Below are 18,864 nucleotides of genomic sequence, written 5' to 3' on the forward strand. Positions count from 1 at the left end.
GGACAGAGGAGGCCCCACCCCCAGGGCCCTCTGAGTGGGCGGGACCTCGGGGCGGGGCGTTGGAGGGGGCGGGACCGGGGACACCTGGACTGAGGCCTGTGCCTGCAGAACCATGGGGAGGTCTGTCTGCTGCCTGCGTCTGTCTGCCATGCTGAAGTCTGTGTCCTTGTTGTACAAGCAGTACTTTCCAAGCTGCCCGGGTGACAAGCATCTTATTTTTGCTTTCTGTTTGTTGTAGACTGTTTTCAATTTACAGTAACAGCAACATTTGAAGAAGGCATCTAAGGGCTAGGGACATTGCTTAGTGTCAGACCGCTTGGAGGCCCTGGGTTCCATCCCTAGCACCTGAAGGGAAGGCAAAAAAACACCATAAAAAATGCAAAGCCAGTACTTGATGTTAACTGGGAGAGGCCACTCTCAGCCCAGTGCTCCTGGGGGGTGAGCCACACTACACCAGGTGCAGGACAGCTGGGAAGGGCCCCTCCTGGAAGGCCTCCATGTGTGTGTTTGTTTCTGAAAGCTGGAATTTCCTCTGCACTCTGTCTTTGCAGTGTCTTGATGAGGAAGTAAGCAAAACACTTGTGAAAATGTAGTGTGTATGTGTGTTGGGGGCAGGGATTCAGTGTTTGAAAACAGGTCTAGACCATTTCCACAAATATAAGTGGAACCTAAGCTCTTGGCAAACAACATCTGGTCTTCCGGACAGACAGACTCATCTCTGTCCAGCTGCTCTCTGGGACTAAAGTGTGACAGTTTGCAAAGTGCCAAGAAAGCACTTCTGAAAAACCCTAAGTCACCCTTGCTGGCCTCTCCTGAAAACCCCAACCTTCCAGGACCCAGGGAGCTCTTGGCTTTGCACTTGCAAAGGTGCCAGCCCTAATTAGCCCCGTGTAGCCTCTGGCTACATTCCCAGTGTCCTGGGAAGTGGGTCAGCACTGGCCCAGGTAGGGGAGGTCCCCCTCCCTCTGTTGCTTCCCCTCCCCCAGCATCCAGAGGCTCTGTTCTCCAGCAGGAGAACCAGGAAGTGAGGAGGGTGGGGAGCACCCCCCCTTCCCAATTTCCCTGGTTTCCCCTCAGGGGCCAGCAGGCCATTTGGAGGCTGAGAGGGGAGCCCTAGGTCTAGGGAATCGCAGAGCTCCCCTCCTGTCTCCCATCTCCATCCTGGAAAGTTTCATTATCTCCTGTGCAGCCCAGGGGATGCCACCAGCTTGGGCCTGCCATTCTCTGGGGAGTGCCATAGCCATCCACCTCCATCTGCCAGTGTCCTTTGCAGCCCCCCATGGTACTTAGGAAACCTAAGCCCCACCTCTGGTGGCCATCAAAGGTTGCATGAGAGTGACTGCTGCCCAGCCTCCCTGTGTGGTCAGGGATGTCCCCTGCCCCCATCCAAGCTTTCTCTACCTCTGCTTCCACCCTCCAAGCCAATGTTTCCCTGAAACCTCTTCTGATCCTTTCCCACCTGGAGGGCAGCTGTGGATAGTTTTCTGGTTACCAGCTCTGACGACAGGATTAACCTTCTCCCAGGGGAAAACGTGACGGTACCCACAGGCACCGGAATGGACGTGCACCTCTGGGTGTGTGTGGCAGAGGAGCTGCCCTGGACACGGGCGCCCACGCAGCCTGAGTTAAGGATCCTTGTGCTATGGTTTGAAGGTTCCCACCCAAGCTCAACTTGAAGCTTAATCCCCACTGTGAATTGTTAGAGGGCAGAAATTTAACCCCAATGTGGCATTTTAAGGTGGGACCTCAAGTGGTGACTGGGCTTAAATGAGGCCATTAGCAAGGGCCCTAATCCAACAGGACTGTGCTTTTTATAAGAGGAGAGGGACCAGCAAATGCTCAGTCCCTCTTGCTATGTGACAGCTGGGATTCTGCAGCGTCCCCAGCACGAAGGCCTCACCAGAGATGGCTGCCCAATCTTGAGCTCTCCAGCCTTCAGAACCGAAACCAAACAAATTTCTTTTCCTATTAAAATTCCCAGTTACAGCAGAGAGTGAACTAAGACACCTCGTGTACAGAAACCCTTTGAGGAACTCAACAGTGAAGCCTACTGAATATGTGGAAATCTGAGTCCAAATTTGCCATTTGTGCAAATCTGTGTGTCCATATGTTCAGTGTGCTTAAAATAAAGTCTACTGGAGGAGCTCCTGCCAGCAGGAGTCATTCTTTCTCGGCTGACTATGAATCCATACTTATCCCTTCCCTACATTTACCACCGCAACTTGCCAACCTTCAGAAGCTTGTATGGGTTTGGTCAGCCCCTGCTCATTTGCATGAAAACTGCATTTCGTTACCTAAATGACAGATTTTAAAAATTCAGACCAGAACAGCAGTGCTAAAACAAGGTAGACACAGTGAGAACAGGAGGACATCTGAAAACAGACCAGGAGTGCCAGATGTGCAAGCAAGGAGAAACCGAGCCATCACTTTCTGAGGGAATGACGACCCCAAAGATGAATCCTCCATTTCTGAGCTCACTGGACTTGGTCCCAGCATGGGCACTGGTGATGTCATGGCTGCCTGGGCCTCACAGGACATCTACAGCTACCCAGTGAACACCGTGCATGCCGTGCCATCCACCTCCCTGTACCTACCCTCTCCCCCACAAGTAGTGATGACTGAAAATCACTCCAGCATAAGTGTTACCCCCGGCCCACCCAGTAGTTAGCGGGGGGGTCATGCCTGGTTCAGACCTATCGACCTGGACATAGAACAGGAATCCCACGTACATTTTTGGACACTATAAAAAAAGCACTTGTTTTCCATTAGGAGAAAATGGATATTAACCCTCTGTCACTTGCCTCCAGAGAACAATTCTCTCCCTGCTCCCCTTCCTGAATGTGTGCCACATGTCCTCTTTGGGCCAAGGTGCTTTGAGGCTCTCCTGTCACTGACTAAGAGCTCTCTAGGTCTTCCTGGTGTGCTCAAGGCCTATGACCAAGGAGGCTTGTCAGTCCAGGACAGGCTGGGCCAAGCCAGCAGTGACGGCCAGCAGCCCCTCAGGGTCTGGGTTGGCCCCTGACCTCACATGTCACCTCCCTGCAATTCTAGAATCCTGTGAACAGTGCTGCTCTTGAGCTCCTCGAAGTGCAGTGACCATGCTCCTCTGTGCAGACCCCACACTGGTGCCCATCTGAACCAGAACTCTCAGAACCCCTGTGTGCATGACTGCTGAGTTAAAAGGGCCCAGACCCCAGGATGTCGCTGACTCGGTGGGTGGTTCTGTTTGGTTTTTGCTCCAGTCCATTTGAATCTGTTTTGTGCTCTGGGCAGAAGCCAAATGGACCAGTTGGACCACGGAGCTGAGCCCAGTGCTATTTTCCATCTTGACTCCCCTGCTCCCCGCCCCCTCATCTTGGGCATCAACCCCAGTCCCTTTGCTGGAGATCCCAAGGACACTCGGACCCCTGACAGCCCCAGCCTGGGCTGCGGTGGAGCCAGAGCCAGGGAACAGCCTCTATGCTCCCTGGCGGGTCACTTTGGCAAGATTCCCAACCTCACTGAGCCACATGTCCCTCCCTTCAGTGTGAAAACCGAATAACCTCACGTGGAGTCATGTTACAGCTACACTGAGCATGAAGGACACTGCCACGTCAGGGAGAGTCCCGGGTGGACAAGCCCCTTTGTGAGTCCTTTGGTTGCTCAGTTACCTTGGGGCAGGCAGGGCATCTGACCCTCATCTTACGGGTGAGAAAATGCCTGTGTCCGTGGGCACACTCGTGTGACCCATCCTGGCAGAAGCCCTCTGATTCTAAGGCTTTACTCCCCTGCTTGTCAAGAGTTAATTCCTTCCCAGAGCCATAGGGAGCCAACGCAGCCCAAGTCCAAGGTGGCCACCAGCTGTCTCCTCTCTTTCCACTCCAATAAATATTGTCTAAACAGCCCTTTGCAGGAGAGCAGCAGTTATTAAGAAGAACAAGCATGTGCCTGTGGGTGAGTGTCAGCTTGTGTGTGTACGTGTGTCTCTGTGGGAGGTGTGTGTTTGTGTCTGTGTGTAGGGGGTATGTGTGTCCATGTGTGTCTGTGTATGTGTGTCTGTGTATGTGGGGGGTATGTATATGCCTGAGTGTGTGCCTGTGTGCCTGTGTGTTTGCGTATGTGTGGGGGGCACGTGTGTGTCTGTGGGGGTACATTTTTGCATGAGTGTGTGCAGGCGTGCCTGTGTGTGCATACGTGTCTGTGTGCATATGTGTCTGTGTATGTGTGTGGGGGGGGTATGTATATGCCTGAGTGTGTGTGTGTGTGTCTGTGGGGGGTACGTGTGTGCCTGAGTGTGTGCATTTGTGCATGTGTGCATGTGTGTGTCTGTGTGCATGTGTGTTTGTGTATGTGGGGGGCACATGTGTGTCTGTGGGGGTACGTGTGTGCCTGAGTGTGTGCATGTGTGTGTCTGTGTGTGTGTGCCTGAGTGTGTGCATGTGTGTGTGTGTTTCTTTTGTGCACGGAGGGGTAGGGGAGAGCCAGAAAGGAGAAGTGGCTTCTGAAAGAGCGAGAGCAGCCTGGCGCGCTGCATCAGCTGACATCACTGGTTTTATGGAACTCTCTCTCTGTCTCCTGGGGAGACTTGGCTTTGGGAAGCAGGGTCTGCATCCCAGCAGGGCCAGGGCTGCAGATGTGAAAGGCTTGAAGAATGAGCAGAGGCCCTGCCTGCCTTCACCCTTGGGCCACAGGACATGTGTTCAAATGCTGGGTTCTCCGGGCCTTACATCGTCCCCCCGCACCCACAAATCCCCAAGGTATGCCCAACAAGACATGTTCCAACCCCGCAAGCTGAGCCAGAGTGTCAAGCCTCCGGCCGTCCTCCACTGGTCTCCTGGTTCTGCTGCACCGGGGACCACTAAGTCCTGGGTTGGGAGCCCTGCCTGCCTCCTCTTCCACAAGGTGGCCTCCGTGCTTGAGGCAGTGTTGGGTGCAGACCACACACATGGACCGGCCTCAGCTGAAGAGTGGAGCTGGTGGAGGCCTTGAGCCAGGGAGGGAAACCCACATCTCAAGTATCGATTCCAGGGAGAGAAAGTCTCCCAGGCTCCAGGGGGAAAATGGCCGGATGGAACCAACCTGCAAAGTATCTGTCTGGTCTTCCGCAAAATGACCACACTCAATGCTCGGCGATGTTCCCTGCTGGCCTCATCTTAGCCAGGCCACCCTTAGTGATGCTCCCATGGGAGGAAGTCCCTTCGCAGTTCCCTCAGGCCACCTGGTGCGGGAGTACTCAGTCCCGCGGCCACAGTTCACTTCCACAGGGCCTGCTGCACGCTGTCCGGTTCTGGGGCCTGCTGAGGGCTGGGATCTGGATGATGGTCGGGCCACCTGCTCCTGCCGCTTCGTGTGCCTGCTCCATCTTGCAGTGGGCAGTTGCTGTAGGGACAGCAACTCCTCGGTTTAATTCACAGGGCAGCGAGAACCTGTAAGAGATGGCAGGCTTGTCTCCCCCTCTTTTACCCGTCAGAACTCGCCCCAGAGCGTGGGATTTGGAGCTCTGATGGCATTAGTGCCTTCGTGAGAGAGGACAGCTGCTTCGTCTCCTGCACGTGAAGACACAGGGAGCAGCCGCCTGCCAGCCGCCTGCCAGCCGCCTGCCAGCCAGAAAGAGCCCTCAGCAGAAGCCCACCGGGCCAGCACCTTCGCCTCCCACCCGTGAGAAATGAGGTGACGGCCGGGGCCCCAGCCTTGTGATGCGTTTCGGCTGCACGAGCCCGGGCAGCTCCTGGCCAGGGGCTCCAAGTTTCCAGGCCAGCGGCATCCAAGTGCTGGTGTTCAAAGGGTCAGTCATGTCCCCCTGCGAAACTCAGCCTTGCTCCGTAGACAGATCTGGTGGTCAGGACTGGCAGAGATTCCACGCCCCACACCCACCCTGTCGGCTACCGGTGACTCCACGCAATGGATCCCCGGCGTCCTGAGGGGACTGTGTGGCCCCTGCACCTCACGGTGACCGCACCTCATGGTGACCTCACCTCACAGTGACCACGCCTCACAGTGACCTCACCTCACAGTGACCGCACCTTACGGTGACCGCACCTCACAGTGACCAAACCACAGTGACCACGCCTCACAGTGACTGCGCCTCACAGTGACCACGATCACAGTGACCACACCTTACGGTGACCATGCCTCATGGTGACCAAACCACACAGTGACCGCACCTGACAGTGACCGTGCTTCACAGTGACTGCGCCTCACAGTGACCACGCCTCACAGTGACCACACCTTACAGTGACTATGCCTCATGGTGACCAAACCACACAGTGACCGCGCCTCACAGTAACCACGCCTCACAGTGACCATTCCTCAGTGACCGCGCCTCACAGTGACCAAACCACACAGTGACCACGCCTCATGGTGACCAAACCACACAGTGATCACGCCTCATGGTGACCAAACCACACAGTGACCGCATCTCACAGTGACCGTGCCTCACGGTGACCGCACCTTATGGTGACTGTGCCTCATGGTGACCAAACCACACAGTGACCACACCTCACGGTGACCGCGCCTCACGGTGACCGCAGAAGCCTCTCTCTCAGCCCCAGTCTGAGGCTGTGTCAGCTGGAGCAGCGTCCATCCCCACGCGCGTTCCCCTCACACTGTGCCCTCCTGGGTGACCCCGGGTTCTTACAGACCAGGTAGCCCAAGGTCATTGGCAAGGTCGTCCAGCCGAAACTCCGTAGATGACATGGACTATACCAGAACGTAGATTTAACGGAGTACTGAGGCGAGACGGTGTGTCGCGCACAGGAGGCAGTCCCCCTCTGCCTGTGGCTTCAAGAGCACTGCTGAATGGGCCGCCATGTCCATTTGTTCCAGTGACACTGCTGGCGCTGCTCTGGGCAGCTGGGGATGACACGCAGCCCGTGTTTGCAGGGTGGATCCCGTGACCTCACGGGATGGGTGGAGACGAGGACCCGGCCGTCCTCAGGCTCCAATCTCTGCGGAAGGAGAGACGCGTGGGGCACTCAGGGGCTCCCACCTGAGCTGTTAACAGGATGGGTCAGGGAAGCAGTGCACGGCTTTGTTCAGCTGCCCCGTCTGTCCACGCCAGGCACACACTTGAGGTACACAGGACCATGGTGAGGAGGGCTTGAGCTGCGGGGTCTATGAGGCCCCTCCGCGGCCACCATGGTGCTCTGCTCACCGTGGCACAGCTCGGAGCCATGCGGCCTGCCCACGGTCTGCAGGCAGGGCGGGGCTGGAGGAATCTCAACACATGCCCGCAGCCATGCTTTCAGGGTCTGTCGTCGAGTGGACCCGACTGCTTTTCCAACCATCAAGGCACGGAATTCACTTGGACATGGGACCTGGGTGGGGACCACGTTTCTGATGGGAGTTGACGCTTCCCACACCTTCTCGTCCTAGTCAGGGCTGCAGTGGCAAAGTGCCACAGCCTGGGTGACTTGTGAGCAACAGAAACGCATTGCTCACTCCTAGGCTGGAGGCCCAAGGGAGGGCCCCTTCCTGGCTGCAGGTGGACTGCTAGCAAGCTCACAGGGTGCAAAGCGGGTGGGAGAGCTCACTGAGGGCCCTTTTCTATGGATATTCATTCCACGCATGAGGACTCAGCCCTTGTAACCGAATCACTTGCCATCCCATGAAGACCATGTTCCCTTCAGAGCTGGGATTTCAAAACCTGAATTTGGAGATGAACGCAAACATTCAGTCCAGAACCTTTCTGCTCGCCAACTGTTCATATCTTCAAGTGGAGCAACTGGGTCTCCATCTGATTGGACTGCAGGAAAATTAAGACCAGGCATCTCCCAGAATGCCATGGTCTGATGTAGTTTTGCTTCCTACATCTTTCAGGCTCATTGTGCAGCTGGCCACCAGGGAGCGCAGCTCTGGGGAGCATCTCCTCATTAGCCTGGCCTGGTGAACACCATAAAGATGCAAGACCCTCCTCCAGGGAGGGTCCTGCCCCTCGATGACCATCTTCTTGCCTCCTGAAGAGCACGGTCCAAGACAAGGCCTCCTGCTTCACTTGGTAACTTTAGTCTAATGTTATCAAATTCCTGATATTCCGACCTCCCCTTTGCTAGGATGGGGAAGCACTGTGGCTCCCAGACTCACATTCATGCTGCCCATCCCGCCACCCAGGGTTCAGGAAACTTTCACAGGTGACCATTGGGAAGAGCCCCAAGCATCCCTGAAAGAACAGAGGTCACCCTCTCCCATCCACAGCCAGGATTCCTTCCCTTGTCCTCTGGGCTCTCCTAATTGGCCTGATGTACCCTCCTCATCCCTCTCATCCAAGGTGAAGGTGTTTCTTCTCCCCTCCTCTGAGGGGCTGGGCTGAGCCCTGGCTGACCCCAGCAGAGACAAGGCCAGGGCATGGAGCACCAGCCCTGAGTCCCCTGGTGAGCCTGTCCTTGCTCTGGCCAGAGGATCTGCTGGTGCTACTGCCAGTGACCCAGAAAGACTTGGGTCTCCTTGCTGGCATCCCTGCACTTGTATTTCCCTAGTCCTGGGGTCTCAGGGCCCCTGCTCCCTCTTTGGGTGTGGCTGTGACATGGGGCACCTGTGAGACTGCCTTGCATCTCCTTTGCCTCAGTTCCCGGAAGTGCTTTCATCCACTCTGTAGGTGCGTTCCTTCCCATGCCCCAGGGTTCCCCCCACACCCTTGGGGGGCAGTGGGGTTGAGCTTGTTCTCCTTACCCAGCAGCAGTACTGTGCTGCTGTGCCATCTAAGACTACTGCTGCCCACACACTGGCTGCACAGCCCCCAGCTGCTGCCACCTCCTCTGCTCTCAGCTGGACTCATTCCATGACCACAGCTGGCATTCAGTGACCCAGCTCCTGCAGGTGTCGGCCACGCCAGTATCACTGGTGGGCTATGGAGTCCCTTTGGGCACTCCTGGTACTGAAAGCCTGAGTCTGTGCTCAAAGATGAATTTGAGGCAAAGCTTATGATGTTGTGCTTTACTGGAAGGTGCAGTCCAGGACAGCCAGAGAGGATAGAAAAATGAGCAGAGGAAGGGCAGAGAAGACAGATGACTGCGTTTTCAAGCTGCTGCAACTTCACAAGGTGGCTCTGTTATGGCCTCGCACTGGACGCCTCAGATGCAATGACGGCACTTCAGCACAGTGTGGCTGGCAGGCAGGAGAAAGAACCTGACCACCCTAGCCTCCACTGACCAACACTTGCCCTCCCATGGTGTGCCAGGTGCCGACTGGGCCAGGAGGCAGCAAGAGATGCCCAAACCTGCTGGGCCTGTCACTAGCACTAGCGAGGCTCCCGGGAGATCTGCAGAAGGGAGGAGGCCCCTGGGCATGAGTTCATGATGTCACAAAAAAATTTTAGGATACATCAAGGAAGAGACTTAAAAAGTTCATCAGTAAAACACAGATAGAGACAGTACACAGCCCCGACACGGGTGCCGGCACATCTGGTAACAGGTGCCCTGAGTGTGTTACCATCAGGGGAATGCATGGTGAAAAAGGAGGTTGGGGGTTGGTTTGAATTCACCTTGGGGAAAGAGCTCCTCTTTGCTCTGACACCTGGCATAATTGTCACTGCTGTTACACTGTTGTACCAGTTGGGCCGAGACTTCAAGGTTTTCAGACTCATTAAATTTGGTCATTAAGACCTAAGAGGTTGGGTCCTGCCAGGTGCTCCCTTCAGGAGAGGTGTTCATCTCTGCAATAAGTATTTCCCTTTGTAAACTCTTCTTATGCTCAGGAGTCATTTTTCCAAGAGATTTTTTTCCCCCAGGACAAGAGTCTTTCTTTAAGACATGCTTGCTCAGTTCCCAGAGCACACTAATTATTTGGGCAAACTGTCAAAGTCAGAGAACTGCTTTTTCCTTTTGTTCTTTTTACTAAATGTTGCAGTGTAAGAGAAGTCAGGCTCCAAACAAAGAAAACGGTGCATGTGTGTCTTTAATCAAGTCATTTATTAATACAGTGTTTACCTCTGAGGTCCAAGCAGCCGTTTCCCAGGCCTCACTTCCCCTGACCTGGTCCTGACTCAGGCCCACCAACCTCTCTGGGCCCTGTGGCCACTGCTTGGAGTGTGAGTGGTTGTGTTCAAGCCTGGCCACGTCCCAGGGTAGGATGGGCACAGACAGGAGAGGGGGGCAGCACCATCACTGATCCAGCCCGAGGGTCTGTGGGGCAGATGGAGACAAGGACACTAGGGTAGACACAGATAGTGTGCCTGACTTCTCATGTGCCCTGTGCTCACTGTGGTTAGTTACTGGCCAGGAAGGCTCTGCAGAGAAAAGACCCCAAAGCATTGCTGTGTCCACTGTCCTATCCCCAGCACCCTACAGAACCTGGTGTCACTTCTAACATACCTGAAGGACTCCAGAAGTCAGCTGCTTACTAAGTGCGCTGGCTTTCACCCTGCCTTCTTCAGCAGCCGCTGTGGGTATGCCTGTTCCCCTCACCTGTGGTTCACGCCAGGCAGGTGCTATGTGTTGACGGCAGGGCTCACTGACCACAGGCACTCACCTCTGACCCCCTGCAGGCTCTCCAGCAGTCTGCTTCTCAGGCCTCTGGCCTTCCCTGTTCTCAGAGGGGCCGGAAAGGTAGCGAGCAACCAGAGGTCACTCTGCGCTGACTGTGTGGAGATGCTCCTGGCCTCGGTCTCTGGTGCTTATACCCCTCCTTTCCCGTTCTAGGGGGAGTTCACCCCTCCTTTCCCGTTCTAGGGGGAGTTCACCCCGGCCTTGCAAAGCATCCGTAAGATGGACATTTTCTATGACATTAGTGACGTCACACACAAGAATGGGCACAGGCACGAGTCTCAGGAGGATCCCAGGACCCCTGGGCGCTGTCTTCCACCTGCATTGCCCCAGCTGGCCATGGTGATGCCAAAAGGAGAGAACAGGCGGCCGTTCCCTCCCCTCCTGGATGTGATCGCCCTCTTGTATTTTACAGGGAGAAAAAGGCAACTTGTTGTATTGTGTTCTTAAATAACAAGACTTTATTCATGAAATGAGATAGCAGCTAACAGTTAAGAAAGCCTGGCGTGTGCATGCAATTTGGAGAAATTTGGCCAAGTTTCACACTGGCATTTTTAGTCATCTCTAAAGTGCTGAGAAATTCCTTTCTGGTGAACGCCTGTTAGGCCTTTTTTTCCCTTGTTATCCATCCAGTAAAACATCAAAATGGAAGGACAGGTGGTGATTTCCAGTTCAACGTTAACATTATTTAAAATGGGAAGGCAAGAATGTTTGGTGATGACCCTGGAATCTAAATGTTGGTAGCAGTGAGCATTTTGGTTGAAAGCAGAGACTATTAAACACTAGATAATATAATGACTCAAATGTTAACTTAAGTTTTTGATAGAAAATTGCAATATAAAAATGCTACTTTGTTAAAATACACAGCCACACATCAGTCCACTTTGGAAAACCCAGTTCCCTTCCGAAAGCACAGCCCCGACAAGACTACAGTGTGTTACCTGGCTTATTACACTATTATAAATCTTGTTTTGGAATTTAAAAATGCAGAATATAAATAAAAGTGGTGAATCTGAGTCAAGTGAAATCATTTTAAAAATTGTTAATAAATTCCTACACTATTGAATACGCTACATTTCCCCACAAATCCTCTAAGTAAGAAGATACGAGAACAGGTTTGGAGCTGACGAGGCTGAGCACCTTCATTGCCGGTGGATGACAGCGGCCAGTGAGTGTGGTGGTGGTGTGGCCTCAGCGTCACTCAGTGACCCAGGACCTGTCTCCTCCGCGTGTCAGGTGTCAGGACAGCGCTCAGCTGTGGGGAAGAGCAGGTGGACCTGCAGGAAAGCCCCTGACGTTCTGCACTTTGCTTTCCCCTGCCGTTTCCAGTTGGCCCCTGGCAGTGTGGACATGGCCTGAGCTCTCGCCTATGCTGGGCCGAGTCCCTGACGGCCACTCTGAGGCCAGGAGGTGACTGCCCCCCTATGCACTGAGCAGCGGGATCTGCCAGACCATCACGGAGGACATCACTTCCTCCTGGGGCTGCCGGGCCTTCTTGTGCACACGCCGGTGGCCCTGGCCACCACACACCACTAGCACCGAGCTGGCCTTGGCTCTCCTGGACCTCTGTGCCCTGCTCCTGCAGTAGGCTGAGGGGTCCTTCAGGAGGTCACAGACACTGCTGTCCTCAGACCTGTGTTCGAGTGAGCTGGAGCCATGAGACAGGCTCAGTGACCCAGATGACGAGGACAGGTCGCTCTTCTGAGAAGTCAACCCCAGAGTGTCTCCCAACCAAACAGCTGTGTCAGGGTCACTGTGACTTGGACGGGAAGGGGGGCCCTCGCCAGGGAGCATGTCCTTCTGGTCTTCGCTCTGGGGCTCAGGGCCGGGAGGCGGGCTGTCCCTGGCTCCATCTTGGTCCTTCTTCTGCAGTGTGGTGGCTGTGACAATGAACTTGACAGGACCCTGGTGTGCATGGTAGGACACCATGCCTCTTCCTGAAGGGACAGTTCAACAAGTGTGAGAACAGACAACATCGTGCAAGGCAACCGAAGCACAGGTCACCATTCCACCAGCCCCCAACCAGAAGCCGCCATGAGTAACGCAGAACCTGGTGGTGGTGAAATGAGAATGCTGCTACATCACAATCCCGAGAGGTTCATCGGTTTCAAGGAAGCCTTAGAAATGACAGGTTACTCCAGAGGCACCTGCACACCCATGTTTATTGCGGCACTATTCACAATAGCCAAGTTATGGAAACAGCCAAGATGCCCCAGCACTGACGAATGGATTAAGAAAATGTGGTATCTACACACAATGGAATTTTATGCAGCCATGAAGAAGAATGAAATGTTATCATTCGCTGGTAAATGGATGGAATTGGAGAACATCATTCTGAGTGAGGTTAGCCTGGCCCAAAAGACCAAAAATCGTATGTTCTCCCTCATATGCGGACATTAGATCAAGGGCAAACACAACAAGGGGATTGGACTTTGAGCACATGATAAAAGTGAGAGAGCACACAAGGGAGGAGTGAGGATAGGTAAGACACCTAAAAAATTAGCTAGCATTTGTTGCCCTTAATGCAGAGAAACTAAAGCAGATACCTTAAAAGCAACTGAGGCCAATAGGAGAAGGGGACCAGGAACTAGAGAAAAGGTGAGATCAAAAAGAATTAACCTAGAAGGTAACACCCACGCACAGGAAATCAATGTGAGTCAATGCCCTGTATAGTTATCCTTATCTCAACCAGCAAAACCCTTGTTCCTTCCTATTATTGCTTATACTCTCTCTTCAACAAAATTAGAAATAAGGGCAAAATAGTTTCTGCTGGGTAGCGAGGGGTAAGGGGGGGTAAGGGAGGGGGTGGGGGAAGGGGGGAGAAATGACCCAAACATTGTATGGACATATGAATAAAAAAAAAAAAAAAAAAGAAATGATTGGTGCCAGTGGCTTACACCTGTAATCCTAGATATTTGAGAGGCTGAGTTTGGGAGGATTACAGTTCAAGGCCAGCCTGGGCAAACAGTTCTGGAGACCCCATCTCCAAAATAACCAGGATGAAATGGACTGTGGCTCAAGCAGTAAGCACCTGCTTTGCAAGCATGAAGCCCAGAGTTCAAACCCCAGTCCCACCAAAATAAATTAAAGATTATTCAAAATATGAAACTATTTTCCTCAGAACTCAGTTCTAAAACTCATCATGGTACTTCTGAGGTAATAGAACAGTTACTGTGCAGGTTTTTTGTATGAAATTCCTTCTCAATGCTCTATGGAAACATAGCTAATTTTCCTAAATCTTGACTAAAAACTTAAAGGTTGAAATGCGTCAGTTTTAGGAATAAAATCCCTACACTACTGGCGCTTCTGTCATTTTTTTTATTGCAAAAAGTTTCGGGGTTTGAAAAAAATTAAACCTACAGTCTTAATTAAAATGAGGACTTTTCGGTGAATTTTCAGGTGCTGTGACTCAAACTCCTCATCAGAGTCAGAAACACCTGAAGTTCTCCTGACCAAAGACCACCAGGTGCCCAGCTTCCGTCATGGGGGGGGTGGTTAACAGGCCGTGCCCTGGGCCATTCACAGGTGCTGGTCACTAAGAGACTGGGGTCTGGGTCTGTGCTCTTTGCACAGAATGATTTCAGGTTGAACCCAGGCCTCACCATTACCATCACCATCAATCTGGCCAAAGCAGATTAAGTTATAAAACTGTTCTCATGGTGAGATTCCATCCTCAGTGAGCAAGTAAAGCTCACCCAGGGCAGAGCCAGCAGCCACAGGTGGTCACACACAGTGAGGGGACAGAGGAGGGACGGGGTGCCCACACAGTGAGGGGACAAGGGGAGGGGCGGGGTGGTCACACATGGTGACAAAGGTTTGATGGGTGCTACGCCTGGGACATCTCAGTGACCACTGGTGAAGATGCACTCCAATGCGCTCTGCACTCCAGCAGCTAGACACACCTGTGCAGCTGTGTGCAGAAATGGCCACGAGAATACTAAAGGAATTATGTTATGTGATCAAAAAGCTGGAAACAAGTGAGTATCCACCACCCATGGAGCAGGGCAGGGTCCTGGCCTCTCAAAGGCCCACCAAGGGCATGGATGAGGACAGCAGGCACGCAGGGAGGAGCTGCAGAAACAGCACTGAGAAGACAAATCCACTAGAGAAGGTGCTTGCTGTGGGGCTGTGGTTGACATCACAGAAACAGGAAGTCGAGAACTTTTTTTATGCACAACTTGGTGAAACAGATGAAAATCACTGGAGTGAGTAGCATAAAACTCGGGGTGGGGAGCAAAGTGTCTGGGAAGGACTACGGCTGCATTTCCTAAGCCAGCTGGCAGGCAGGTGGCGTCTGCCTCACTACCGTTTAAGCTGGACAGCCTCAGTATTTACACTGCTGATAAATGCAATACTTAAATCACAAAACCAGAAATTAAGCAATGAACAGATCTGTAATCCTTTGTAATCCCTTATTCCTAACAGGGACACGCCAAAACACACCTGTGTCTAAACCAACGGTGGGGGGTGGAGGAATGGGGGGCAGCTGGAGGCAGAGTAGGGCTGGGCAGGGCCCTGTTAGGACGGAGCGATGGACTGAATCCTGGCTAACACACTGCTGAGTTCCCCACAGACCCTTTGCTGTCAGCCATTCCTCCCGGACAGAGAGTGTGGTCAAAAAGAATTTCACGTCTTGGTTTTACTTAGCATAATGGCGCCATCAGCATCTCTCAGAGCCCTGCTCTGCGGGGACTCTAGCCTGCTTCTCCTCACTTTGGACCCTCAGGCTATCTTCCTTTTCGTGCTGTTGCGATGACATGCTGAAGAGGCTGTCCCTGCACCAGGCTTGCTCCCACACCGGGCACTTCCTGAGACAGCTCCTGAGTGGGAACCCAGCTCTGGCTTTAGGAACACTTGAAGATCAAGACTCGTAACACCAAGCTGCTTCCCAGAAAGGCTGTTTATCCAGAGAGCAAAGAGAAAGGCCCCGTTTCCACCGAGCCAGGCCCGAGGCTGACGGGAAGTAACGGGGCAGGGACAGAGATGTGAACACGTCTTCAGAATGAGGTTCTCCTGAGGCCCCACCATGGCAAACAGAAAGTGAAGTACAAAGGGGCAGTTCAAATTTAATAGGCTTCTCTACTAACTATTTACAGTACACTAAAAAATCCCAATGATGAAAAAATGCATGACTGCTCCCAGGGAGGGGCTGACAGGGGTCAGTGTCCACTCACCAGTCACTTTGGGGATTCCCTGCAGACGAGGGACTGGCAGGGCCACAACAACGCCCAGGCTGGTGCCAACCATCAGCAAGCCATGGCAGACGAGCAGGCTGGTCACAGACAGCCGCTGGTGCCCTGGGCGAGAGAGGAGAGAGACAGAGAGAGACAGGAGGGGACAGAGGTGTATGTGTGCAGCTGTTTCGTGCAGCGGTGCTGGGAGGGCAGCGGGGACCAGGTACACTGTCTGGAAATCCCCCAGTCTCCCACTACACTCAGCCTCCTGCAGGCCGGCCTGGGAGCAGGCCCACCTGAGTGCTGGGCCTCCCTCGACCAGGACCTGAGGGAGGCCTGTCACTGCACCTGAACTGAACAGAGCACTCTCCCAGCTGCTCTCTGGCTGGCTCTGCCAGAGGTGAATCAAACCCCAGAACCATCTATTTAAGCCACGAGCTTCTGCACAGTGCAGCCACGGGCACGCACACAACACACCCACACGAACACACCTCCCAACGTGCCTGTGAGGTACCTGTGCACACCCATGAGCACATGCCCGCAACAGGCACTCCCATGCACAAGCACAAACACCCACACACAGTCGCCCTTCACACATGAAAAGCCATCTCCCACGGGCAGGGGACTTCTGGTGACACTCCACAGCATCGTAGGAACGTGAGGCTGCCTGTGAGGCCTCCCAGGTGTCTGGGCAGAGAACACCTCAGACACGATGCCAGCAACAGTGGGGACACCGGCACAGGGCTGAGTCAGAACGGCCTGTGGCGTCCTGGGTTCTGTCCTGTTGGGCTTTCTTTGCAGCCAGGGGTCTGACAGAGGCCATGGAGACAGGGCAAGTGCACCGGTATGTGGCTCTGCCACTGCACTTCCATCACAAGCAAGGCTTCCGAGCGGCTAAGGGAAGTCCTGGCATTTCTAACTGGCCCTGAAGCTGACAAGCACGATGGCACTGAGTTTGTGTGTGAGGTGTACAGTGGCCCCGTCAACCTCGCTCGATTCTTGCTTTCAGCAGGTGTACAGCTGGGTTCGATGTCTGCATTTGATCCAAAGTTCACCTTTATTTAAAGAGCCCGAAAGCAAACGATGTAAATGCCAGGCCCAGGAAGACTTGCTCTCTGAAGTCATTTATGAGGAAGCATTTAGGCAGCAGCAAAACTAAGTAACTAAACAGGCTCAAAACCCAAATGTGTGCGTTTCTCCTAAACACGGACTCGTGTCAGTTGTCAAAAGCTGAACGGCGTCGATGTTCTGGGAATTCTGAATGTTTGCCCTGTTTTGACTGGTGTGGGGGTCCTGGAGACGGATGGCACACAACTATTCTGCATGTCACCGAAGTGCCTTTGTTTCCAAAAGCCACAAGAAGCACCGAAGCCATCAGGACTGGTGCCCAGCACCCCTCAGGGCTTCCACGTGGGCATCCTCAGCCCGTCCCAAAGCCACGAAGCAGGGAAGACGTAAGTAGAGAACGTAGGCTTCCAGTGAGTTTGAGTAAATCCCTGAATGTAAGTAAATTTCCTTTTTAGAACACAAAAGTGCTGGAAACCATTAAACCAGCAGCCTGGCTGCTCCCCCGGCCCCGCCGAGGCCTCGTGGCCTTGGCTCAGCGCAGGGCAGGACAGCTCTCGGGCCTGCACGCTGACCCTGGGCTGGCTGGGAGGACCCACGTGGATGTGGAGCGCACTGCTCTGCAGCTGCCTAATCCGACATCCTAGAGAATTTTGCCTTGGGAAACGGAATTCTAGTTCACTTTTCTACACAGAGAAATTTCTGAGGTGAATTTTCCTCCACAGTGAATCTGTCCTTTTTTAAGTGTTGACTCGGGGCTTTTAAAGAAAAATCTAAAAACGTTTATTCTAATAAACAACTCCACTGAGAGGCAACTGATGCTGATACCTGGGCCTCTGAGTGGTCTCTCTCGACAATGAAGTTACATTTGCCCACCTCAAACAGGTCTTCACAATGCCTTTTCCTTCATTAAATCACATGAGGAAAGACTTCCAGCTGCGAATAAAAACAAAACCCAATTTACCTTCAGATGGCGAAGGGGAGAACTTCACTACCTGTTTTCAATCTCCCTGGGAATCTTCCCCTCTGCGTGAAGCAATACATTTAGAGACGTCCATTTGTCATCGGTCTTCAGATTCTAGACCCACATTATCTTAAGTGCAGTAAGAACAAGGAGGGTGAAAGCAGGCGAAACCCAGATACCAGTTTTTTCTAACTGGTTTGAAAGCGTTCAGAAACCAAGTCTCAGGGATGCCTGTTGCCTCCATGTTCAAAGCCGGCCACGACTCTTCATGTTTCGGTGACTGGCTGCGTTGCTGCTGCCATCCTGACCATCTGTTGGAGGACCTCGGGCAGGCAGGGGAGGACGTGAGTCCCAAGTGTGCCACTGTGTACCGTGGACCTCCATTCATGAACAGCCTGACGTCGTTACCGATTTCCTTGTGGCGTGGTCTGTGGTATTCACAAGTTACACTGACTTTTTTAATGGAAGTTTTGGCCATTTTATTTAAAATGGTCACACCACTCGTGGAGGCTACATTGACCAAGTGGGACACAGAAAGCTCAGTGTGACCCACCACCTTTCCACCATCATGTCCTGCCTGGGGCACTGTGGATGATGCAGGAAACACTGTGCCGTGTGTTTTGCACCAAGGGTGGACCGTGACTCCATCCTCTCTACCCCAAGAGGAAGTCAGCAGACAACAGCTGACAGGACGCACGGGATAGGCCACCTGTGTCTCACAGCTGGGGGCGTGTGCAGTTTGGTTTTATTACGTCCCGCACAGGGGTTATTTTCACAGAACACTGGAAACACAAACTCCACTCACACTTGCCGGCCTTCCCTCCAGCAGCTGCTCTGACTGTAACTGCAGGGGTAAGCACCAGGCCCAGCCAGATGCATTGTGTGTTTGGCTCTTGGGAGCCGGAGCCATGCAACCTCGCCTGTTTCCCTGGAGGGTGCAGGGTCAGGTCCTAGGGCCCTCAATCACAACACCCGTCACCACCCACAAGGACGGAGCCCGGAGCAGAGAGCACTCCCTGGCCAGATGTGTGCGCATTGTCAGTCCATGAGTGTGACTTGGTCCCCCTTGAGATGACCACCAATTCCAATGGTAGACACCTTCCTGGCAGCCTGTGTTTCAGAGAAAGCCCCTCCTCCCCAGCAGCACCAGCTTCCAGAGCTGGAGACTACGCCATTCTGGCTTCCTAAATAGAAACGTATGTTA

General features: G+C 53.4%; 1 protein-coding gene across 18 annotated transcripts in view; it reads right to left on the minus strand.

Moving 5' to 3' along the window:
* Nucleotides 1-10,872: 10,872 nt before the first annotated feature.
* Arhgef10 (Rho guanine nucleotide exchange factor 10) overlaps nt 10,873-18,864 on the minus strand; it is a 109,422-nt gene continuing 101,430 nt past the window's right edge. For 17 of the 18 annotated variants that reach the window (XM_074055319.1, XM_074055315.1, XM_074055326.1 and 14 more), the window contains 2 exons: nt 15,632-15,754; nt 10,873-12,394 (listed from right to left, as the gene is read on the minus strand). In XM_074055319.1, the coding sequence (XP_073911420.1) occupies nt 11,880-12,394; nt 15,632-15,754 (638 nt within the window). In that variant the 3' untranslated portion in view covers nt 10,873-11,879. The other variant, XM_074055329.1, reaches the window with a different exon arrangement.

Source organism: Castor canadensis, chromosome 14, assembly GCF_047511655.1.
Source record: "Castor canadensis chromosome 14, mCasCan1.hap1v2, whole genome shotgun sequence".
In the NCBI taxonomy this organism is placed as follows: domain Eukaryota; kingdom Metazoa; phylum Chordata; class Mammalia; order Rodentia; family Castoridae; genus Castor; species Castor canadensis.